Consider the following 10,184-nt stretch of genomic DNA (forward strand, 5'->3'; position numbering starts at 1 on the left):
AGGTGAGCAGCTACAGCTTTGGTCAGGTCCCTGTTACCCCGTGTGCATCTATCTGTCCAGGCAAGTATCCCCACAGCTCTCTTACACCCAGGTTCCCTTGAATCCAGGCATATTTATTATTTTTTACAATTTGTTTTGGGAGTTACCAAGAATTGAACTCAGGACCTTGAGCTTAAAGATTTTTTATTTAATTTAATTTATGCGTGCGTGTGTGTGTGTGTGTGTGTGTGTGTGTGTCACCAGCTCAGCCCACCAGGGGGCGGGGCTGGCTGGCATGTGGTGCTGGGGGATTGAACCGCGGTCCCTGAGCTTTGCTAAGCTTGTTCCAAGTAGGTGCTTTAGACCACTGAGCCATCTCACCAGCCCCTCCATGTAATTTTTTAAGTTGGCATTTCACTAAAAGAGAAAGTTCATTTCAACTAATGCTATTAGAATTTTTTTTCTGAGATTTTTCATTTTTTACTGGCAAAAGCCTTGCAAATAGTAATTCTTTTAAAGTTCACAAGGCTAAAAAATGAAGCTATCATACAACCATCACTTTTATTTTTTTCGTATTGGGAATCAAACTCAGGGCCTTATGCTTGTCAGGCAGCACTGTAGCTTGGTGCAGTGCCTGCCTAAGGACTCAATACCACCACGACAAAAGAACCCCAATCTAAAACTCACATTTATAATGTAACTACACAAATGATTTGGGAACTGAAGCAAGTTTTATCTGAAAGTTACCTGTCTCGACTCAGGAGTTAATTATTTTTTCACTGTGTTTAAGAATGAGATTCAAACCTACATGGTGGCTCACAGTAACCCCAGCCAATCAAGAGGCTGAGCCAGGAGGGTTATAAATTTGAGGACAACCTGGGTAATTTAGAGAGACTTTATCCAAACATAAAAAATACAACGGCCTGGGGATTCAACTGAGTTCTCTGTGTATGAAAATAATAACTGCCATCCAAAAGAGAGAATGAAGGGCTAGCCAAATAGCTCAGTATATTAAAGCACCTGCAAGCAGGTGCAGGGTGCAGGGGTTCAATCCCTGGGCTTGCCATGCCGGCCCCGTCCCCAGGTTGTGCTGAGATGGCAATTGAGAGTGGGTGTGGTGTCATGCACCTGTAATCCCAGCTCTTGGGAGGCTGTAAACAGGCAGATCACTAGGAGTCCAATCTAGTTGTGAGACCCTGAAAACCCTGTAGACCCTTCTCTAAAAAAAAAAAAAAAAAAAAAAAAAAGAAAAGAAATGAGAGAATGAGATTCACATGTTTTTATACATAAAGATGTATTTACTGTCTTTTTCTTTCAGCTGCTCATATAAGGGTATAATACTCAAACTGGTACCAGGACATATAATAGACAATAAAGAGAAAGAATATTAGAAAAAGTGAAGTTTATAATGAATTTAGAATTAACTATATTACAAAAAAAAGTGCACCTTCAGAATCTTTAAAAATTGTATTTTTAAAAAACCACAATGAAAAAGCCACACATTATAACCAAATGTATGCTTTATTTTTGGAAAACAAATTTAAAGTTTCCAATAAAGTGGGAAATTCACATTAATAGATCACATACTGTTTACATGTTAATTTCCACATTCTGTCCAATGTGGTATATTTAACATGTTGTTCAGTAACAATATGAATTAACATTTGTGATTTTAAAATCCCAATCACTCATCAATGTTGTAAATCCACATATGCTGAAATAAATATCCAAAATAAGTATATTTTAAAAAGTGAAGTCTTTTGACAATTTTATATTGATCAATCCATTTAAATACAAATAGAGCAAATAAAATGACATTACGGGCTAATTTCCACTTAATTTCTTCATGATATGGCTGTCTGGTGTTGCATTAGTGAAGATACTTCCTACAAATACATGGGTACCCCAGAGATTATGGCGGATTACTTTACAGCAGCCAAGATCATCAACAGAAAATCCTAAGTGTCGGTAGCGTTCATCCGTTTCAAAAAGAGTGTTGTTTGTATATGGTCCAAAAAACTAGAGGGAAAAAGTCAAGTAATATTTTCATTAGAAAGATACTGCAGTAATAATTTTTATGCAAGGATGAACATATATTTTAACACTCCAGATATTTTAAAAAGTGAAATGAAAAATAAAAAGTTACAATCATAACTAAAACTGTCCTAGTAGCCCTCCTCCAATAACTGTGCATTATGGAAATGTGGTATGCATGGTCTAACAATTTCAGTTATCTAGAATCAAATTTGTACCACCACACAAATTTTAAATGGGATGAAGTTTAATGAAATCATCTTTAGTTTACTTTCATTTTTAAGACAAGGAAAAAAAAAAGCCCAGAGTACAAGCTTTCCATTTCTGTTCTATATTACATCTTTATTTTTCAGAAGCAGTACTGCATATTCATATTTTAAGATTAAAAAAAAAGATTTGACTCCTATTTATAATCCAAGGATACATTCACAATATAAAATGGTACAAGGTGGTCATTTTCTTCAAAGTATAATATAATTAAGTGTTCACTTCTAAGCCATTACTACTCCAAATATTTTACTATGTAAGCAGTATTTTCTTAACATCTGCAATAGTTTCTTAAACTAGACCAGAATGCATTAATTTCTAATCTTGCATTTTCAGTAACATAAAGTAAATATAATCATACTTAATAAGGTTGAAAATAATTTGTGCTCCACAAAATAAAGTACAGAAGAAACTATGAGTGATTAAGAGGTCTCTCCAAAGTTTTACTACCCTTTTTTTTTTTTTTTTTTTTTTTTTTTTTTTTTTCAGAACTGTGGATTGAACTCAGGCCCCTGCGCTTGCCAGGGAAGTGCTTGTTCCACTGAGCCATCTCCCCGGCTCTCCAACATTTTAAAAGCAACTGATTGATAGTATAATATTCTGGGTAAATTTGTAAGATGTTAAAAAACTAGTAAATGTATAATTATAAATAATTTTACCAAATGTATAATTATAAGTAATTATAAATAATTTTATAATAAAAACTATCCCTACTTCAAATTATCTGGCTTTCAAAATTAATTACTCACAGCCACACCGGACGATGGATCAATGAAGTCAGCCCAGTAGCCTTCTGCTCGAAGAGCATAGCAGATTTCCTTAGCACCATTAATGAACTGCATAGAAAAAGGTACAAATACTAGGCTCAATAAGGCATCACTAGTTTTAATAAATTCTCAGATAAGCATTTGCTCCAGATATAGAATATAGTAAGATTACTACAAAATTAATCATAAAATGGACTATAAAGGCTTCAGCTTTTCATTATTTCAGAAAATTAATGGTTAATAAAAAATTTAATTTTTTCAACAGTCTAAATTCTGTTTCTGTACTATTTTCATTTTACGAAATGTCTTATCAGTTTTGTATGATTAATTCACAAATCTGTGAAAATTACAAAAAATACAGTTGCTATTCTGTATCATAGATTAGAAATAAGTAAAAATGACAATAAAACAAAAAAAATCAGAAACTTTCATTAATCTGAAAGAAACTTTAGTTGTTTATCAAAACATCTGGCTTTATACTTCTGGGAAGGAACATAACCATTGTTAATTTCCTATTATTTTATTTTGAAATTGTATTATTTGTATTATTTTTTGTTGTTTTGTCTTCATTTTGTTCTAAAGTTTAAACTGGATAAGAGAAAGAGAAGGGTAAATAAGATACTTTTCATTACATAGCCCAAGTATTATTACTATTGGTGGTCTGTGGAATGAACTAGGGCTTTTGCACGGAGTTGCACTCCCCATTCTTTTTACTTTTTTTAAAAAATTTATTTATTTATTTAATTCTATTTTATTTTTTATTTATTTATTTATTTTTTCTTTTTACTTTTATTTGGAGTCAAAGTCAAGTCAAGGCTGGGTAGGGCTGAGTTTGAACTTGTAATTCTCCACTAGAGCGTCGCAGAGTGCTAGATTATAGGTTATGTGTTTCTAACAAGCTGGGATTCTTCACATATATGATAAGTGTTTAACTGCTTCATACCACATTGCATGTATCAAAATTTGGGTCTTATTAGCCTAGTTACTATAATGTTTGTATTATTTTTACTGGAAGTGCAGATAGTGAAAAGGTGTTAACACATTAAAGCGCTTAAAAAAATAAACCATGAATGTTTAACAAGGGCACAGAGTTTTACTTTCAGTTCTAACAAGGAAGTAAGTACTGAACTCATTGTCCTGCTAAAAACTTAAAACTGACCAAAATGTACATGGCAACTGTTTATAGAAACTGAACAACAGACAGGATTGTAGTCTTTGAGCAAGTGAAATGAGATAATCTCTACTTCTGCTCTAGCTTACTGTGTAGGAACCTTTTCTTTTGAAAATATGGACAAAATACAGCCCTAGCAAAGTGATGGTGTCACCGAGTTAAGAAGGCAAGAGTTCTGGGCTACTGAAGCAACTGGAATTCAGACAGTACTTAAAAGAGGGAGATGTCTGACAGGGCTCCTGAGTAGCCTACACAGCAATTTACCCTGGTTTCTTAGCAAAGAGCTGAGCTGTGTGAGGAGGAGGCAACATTCTCAGAGACACAGCACACACTGCCAGAAGTGAGGCTAAGAACTGAGTGATGATACCAAAGATCACACCATGCTGAGGAACATGGACTTTTGGCCCATCCAAAATGAAAAGATTACACTATCAACCTCTGGCCTTCAGCTGGTACTCAACAGTTCAAGACTAAGAGACACAGGACAAAGGCTAAATCAGAAACTGGTAAGTTATACCCTTAGGGTCAAATCCAGCCTGCTGCCTATTTGTATTATCAGTTTTATGGGAACACTGCCATCTATTCATCTATACATTGCTGTTTAAGGCTGCTTTCACAAATATAACAGAGCTACACGACAGTGATTCAGTGGCATACACTGCCTCCCATTTTTGATTGTTTTGGTTACCTACAGTAAAAACATTAAATGGAAAGTTCTAGATAAAAATAATTAAGCTTTAAATCACTCATCACTTTTTAGTGTAATGAAATCTCATATTATTCTACTCCATCCTGACTGGGATATAAATCATTTCTTTATCCAGCAGATTCACACTGTATGCCACCTGCCTATTCACTACTTAGTAGCTGCCCTGATTACCAGATCAAATGTCTAAGTATCATTGTGACTATATATGTTAGCATTATTTAACTTAATCATAGCCCCCAAGTTATGGTACCAATTAGGATATGGCAAAGAGGAGCACCCTTTAAATAAAACATTTAAAGTATAGTGACATTTGACAAGAACACCATATTCACATAACTTTCATTATAGTATGTTATGTTTTATCTATCCCTGATCGTAATTGAACTGTATTGTAAGTATATATGTCTAAGACAAAAACATAACTTCCCCATTATCCAGTTTCAGGTATCCATTGGGGATCCAGAATGTTATGTCCTTTGGGTAAAGGAAGACTTCAGTATTAACTACATTTACTATCTAATTCTTAATGAAACAAAGTTTGTGGGAGGCCACTGTTTTGGTACTAGGCAGCAGCAGACTAGAACACACCAGAATTGTCACTCATGCTATGTGTGACACATAATAATTCAGGAATAAGGTAGTTTAAAAAAAATCCAGAAGATTCAAAGCAATCAAACAGGAAGGGCCTAATTTACCTGAACCAGCATAAAGTCCTCTTTAACTCGTTAAGAAAAGTAACTTTGAAGGAAGCAATCTACTTTTGAACTCTGAAAGAAGCAATCTACTTTTTGCCCCTTGTTGCTCCTTTCTCTAGCCCCTTTATGTCTTTAAAACCAACCTCCTCTGCTCTGCTTATATGAAACCAATTAAATCTTTAAACTGTTGAATTAATCTGGTCTGAGGCTGACTGGGTATTAAATCCTAACAGTATACTACATCAATAGTAATAAAATTGAAAGCCTAATTTAGGGATATATTAATGATAAGAAGCTCACTATCAGACAATTATTCCTGCTAACTGATCAAACCATGGTCTGTAAGGCATGATCACAGCTGTATTTGGAACTTGGTATATTTTCTGCTTACTCTGGAGGGTGTAGCTCTCTAAAATTCTGAAAGTTTGGCTGGGGAGATAGCTCAGCAGAATAAGTGCTTGCCTGGCAAGCACAAGGTCCTGAGTTCAATCCCTGGTACCAGGAAAATACATAAATAAATAAATAAATAAACAAACAAACAAATAAATAAATAAAAATTCTAAGGGAATTCCTACATTTTTGCTCACTGTTAAATTTAACAATTTTTTTTTGCAAATATTTTTTTCTTTTCAAATGCTTGCAATTTGTCATTTGATGTCTTTCACATAAAATGCCTGCTCATCTCTGCTATAGAAGTACACCCCTGAAGTTAACTTACTTTCTCCCAATATTTACTTATGAAGATATACACTAAAATATACTGTATTCTCGGGGCTGAGATGGCTCAGCAGAATAAGTGCTTCCCTGGCAAGCGCAAGGGCCGGGATTCAATCTGTGGTTCTGCAGAAAAAAAACCCCAAAACCAAAAACAAACAAACAAACAAACAAAAAACAACAAAAAACCCCAACTAAACAAACAAAAAAAACTCAAACAAACAAAAAATATACTGTATTGTCTAGGTGATCTTTCACATTTTATATTTATACTCACTGCTTCATTAACCCCCAAAATCTTAAATATTAAAAATAGTCCTTATATTTCAATAAAATGGATATCATATCTAAAAACAAGAAAAACAAAACATTGCACTCCAATATGGTATTTACAAAGATTAACTGAAAGTATTCTAAATTATTACAAGAACAAGTTTAAATATTTCTCTTAATACTTCTGTTCATCAACAGCAAACACTGACATCTGCTGGAAAAAATACAAATGTTTTAAAACCTTTAAAAATCTACTTGGAGCTTAAGTTAAGCATGGTTCTAAAATAATCACTAACATAATTCAATTAAGTATCATTTTTTAAAATAAAAAATGGAAGTTTTAGTACTATAAAATTACAAATTTTAAGATGAAGCATGTTGTCATTTTAAAGCACTCATAGACAATTGACATAGACCTCTATCAGGATCAGTGTGAAATTTTAAGTTTTAACTGAAAAAAAAATTAGGTCTTCTAATAAAATGTCTATGTGATAAATTTCTAGTAGCCAAACATCTCTACTGGCAATATATGTAATAAGCATTTCCTTAATATGTAAATATAGGGAGCAAGATAGCTAGCAGATTAAAGCACCTGCTTAGATAGTCCAGCAGCTGGGGTTCCATCCCCGGAGTGCCATGCTAGCCCTGCCCCTGAGGTGCGCTGAGACGGTGATTGAGACTGGGTGTGGTGGCATGCACATGTAATGCCAGAGCTTGGGAGGCTTAAAACAGGAGAATAACTATGAGTCTGATTTTTGTAGTGAAACCCTGTATACTCTGTCCCAAATTCATGAAAAAAAAAAAAAAAGTAAATACAGATGTTTATTACTAATTAAATAGCAATTCTAAATTTAGACCTTAAGATCAGAGAGATGCCTTATGCCTATTAACTTCTGTTAATTCAGTTATGACCAATAACCTCATAAGAAAAGTCTCTGTGGGACATTTACATATGAAGTTATAAAATATTGAATATATAAATTAAATATACTATTACAATCAGATGGACCATACATCTCACCTGAAGTAAACTGCTAACATTATCGTGCATGGAAATCAGTAAAGGGGACTTTTTTCAACCCAAGTTAGATAGGATGTCAAGGGAGTTATTAAAAAAACTTATCATATAACCAGAAGAATACTCTATCTTGCAGACAAAGTGTTTTTCGTTTTTTTTTTCTACATTTTTATTGAGAAACAAATACCAAAGAGACAGATTCAAACCAAATTGGTAGGACAGTTTCAATAATTGACACATTCCATACATTCTTCCTAGTGGTTAATTGCTGTAAAAGATTCAGATATGATATCCTATTTACAAACACTATTAGAACAAATCCCTCTATTCATTAAGAGAATGTAACTACATATTTATCCTAACCACTTTGAATACACAGATACAAACTGGACATTCATCGGTATCCCCTTTTATTGCTCAGTTCCATTATTTGAATATTATAGGTGTGTAAACTCAGCAAAATATTCTAAAAGAGTCCAGGAGTCCATAATAGTATTGGGTCTTCCGCTTGACTGGCAGTGTCAGAAATTGTTGATCTAAGTCCCCTACAGCTCAACATAACAGCATGGCTTTACTTCTTATATTTCGTTTTTATACTTTTCTGCTGGATGGTTAAGACCAAGGTAAAGCAGGACCTATGCAACAAGAGTTGTAGCTTTGGGGTCTGATAAGGTCAGTGAAATTCCCTCAGGATTTATCATGAAATCCTGTACCTCAGATTGTGGAACCTTTGTCAGTGTCAGCCATGTGGATGAGTCACGGCCATTGCTTGGCCAATGTGCTCTCTGTGAAAGCCTGAGAAAATGTTTTCTCTCTATGTGACTCTCCTTAGGCACACTCTTACATCATTGATCACTTTCTTCTTTGGCCCCATAACCTCCTTGATCAGAAAATTTGGGACACTACCAAGTTACATGACGTTACAGTACAAGTTCTCATATGTCCTGAGTCTTAATTGACCTTGGAAGACTAGGGCAAAAATGTTGGCTTTCCTTGCAGTCCTCCTTTTTCTCTAATTTGGTCTGCGAACTTAGGTTATTAACCATCCAGAAGGCAAGCTTATTGTTATTACCATACAACCTAGGCTGTTAAGCTTAACCTCACTATCTGTCTGCATATCAAACATCTTAGACATAACATGGAACAGGTATTTTTCATCAAGTATTGATATGTTGAACTTTAAGTCCCTACAGAATATGAAAAAACATTTAAAAATTAGAATATATTTTAAAAAATAGGCATAAAGAATTATATACTTCTTATGTTTACATGTAGGTCCAAAAATCTAACCATATACAACCTTGAAGCAGGACAGTCTCACAATATTCCTTTTCCTGTCTCTTGCCTTCATACACCACCCCCTTCATTCTGAACAATCATCTACCCGAGAGACAGAATAGCAGCAACTGGCATGTCATAACAAGCAGCCCATATTCAGAACCAGAGTGACAGGCACTCCAAGCATGAAATTACTATTACAGATTACCATCTTCAGTGCAGTTGCTTATTTCACAGGTATCAGTATATATAGTTAGTCAGGGTGAGAATCTTTCCAACTAACTGCTAGATTCAAAAATCTTCTGGAGATTCTCAGGATCACTGCCTTGCCCATATTCTACATATAACTGTATGGCCTGACACTGTCATGTTTCCTAGCTCTTCTCCTTTCCCTCTCTTGATTAGTTAGTCCTCCAGATCCTGCTTTCCTTTTACTTGTATTATACCTTTCCATTTGTATTTCTTCTTCTGAGTTCTTATACTATGGCAAACTACACGATATTTACACATGTGTCTGGTTTATTTCACTTATGAGTATATCTTCATGTGCCATCCACTTCAATATAAAAGCTTTGAGTTTATCACTCTTAATACTCCATTGTGTAAAAATACATCTTTTTCAACCATTCCTCAGAAGTGATGGGCATCTTCGTTGTTTCCAAGATTTGGCTATCACAAATTGTGCTGCTATAAACATAGGTACATATATATCCCTCTGATATGATGTTTTCAGATCCTCTGGGAAAATTCCCCGTACAGGAATAGCTGGCTTAAATGGGATTTCCAATCCAACGTTTCTAAGGAGTCTTCACACTGATTTCCATAATGGTTGCACCAGTCTACATTCCCACCAGCAGTGGAAAAGGGTTCCTTTTTCCTCACAGCCTCTCCAACATTTGTTGTTGGGTGATTTATGATAGCCATTCTTTCTGGGGTGAGACGATATCTCAACGTTGATTTAATTTGCATATCGCGGATGGCTAGTGATGTGGAACATTTTTTCATATATTTATTTGCTTCTTTAATTTCATCCTCTGAGAAGCATGTTTTCATCTCAGATGCCCATTTCTGGATTGGGTCTTTAAATTTTGGGGCCTTAGTGTTTTTTACTTTTTTATAAATTCTAGAAAGCAGACCTTTGTCTGAGTACTTATTTGTCATGAATTTTTCCAAATTTGTGGGTCGCCTTTTCACTTTGTTGGTAATTTCTTTTGACATGAAAAAATTTCTCAGTAAGAGCAGGTCTCAGTTGTTAATTCTTTCAACTGTTTCCCGTGTG

At 34.6% G+C, this 10,184-nt stretch overlaps 1 protein-coding gene across 2 annotated transcripts in view; it reads right to left on the reverse strand.

The window, feature by feature from the left end:
- Window positions 1-1,480: 1,480 nt before the first annotated feature.
- Window positions 1,481-10,184, reverse strand: part of Mmadhc (methylmalonic aciduria and homocystinuria, cblD type) — a 30,165-nt gene continuing 21,461 nt past the window's right edge. For both annotated transcript variants that reach the window (XM_012515886.2, XM_023721417.1), the window contains 2 exons: window positions 3,030-3,116; window positions 1,481-1,998 (listed from right to left, as the gene is read on the reverse strand). In XM_012515886.2, the coding sequence (XP_012371340.1) occupies window positions 1,804-1,998; window positions 3,030-3,116 (282 nt within the window). In that variant the 3' untranslated portion in view covers window positions 1,481-1,803. The remainder of the gene's footprint in view (window positions 1,999-3,029; window positions 3,117-10,184) is intronic.

This window comes from Octodon degus, unplaced genomic scaffold, assembly GCF_000260255.1.
Source record: "Octodon degus isolate 3935 unplaced genomic scaffold, OctDeg1.0 scaffold00082, whole genome shotgun sequence".
In the NCBI taxonomy this organism is placed as follows: Eukaryota; Metazoa; Chordata; class Mammalia; order Rodentia; family Octodontidae; genus Octodon; species Octodon degus.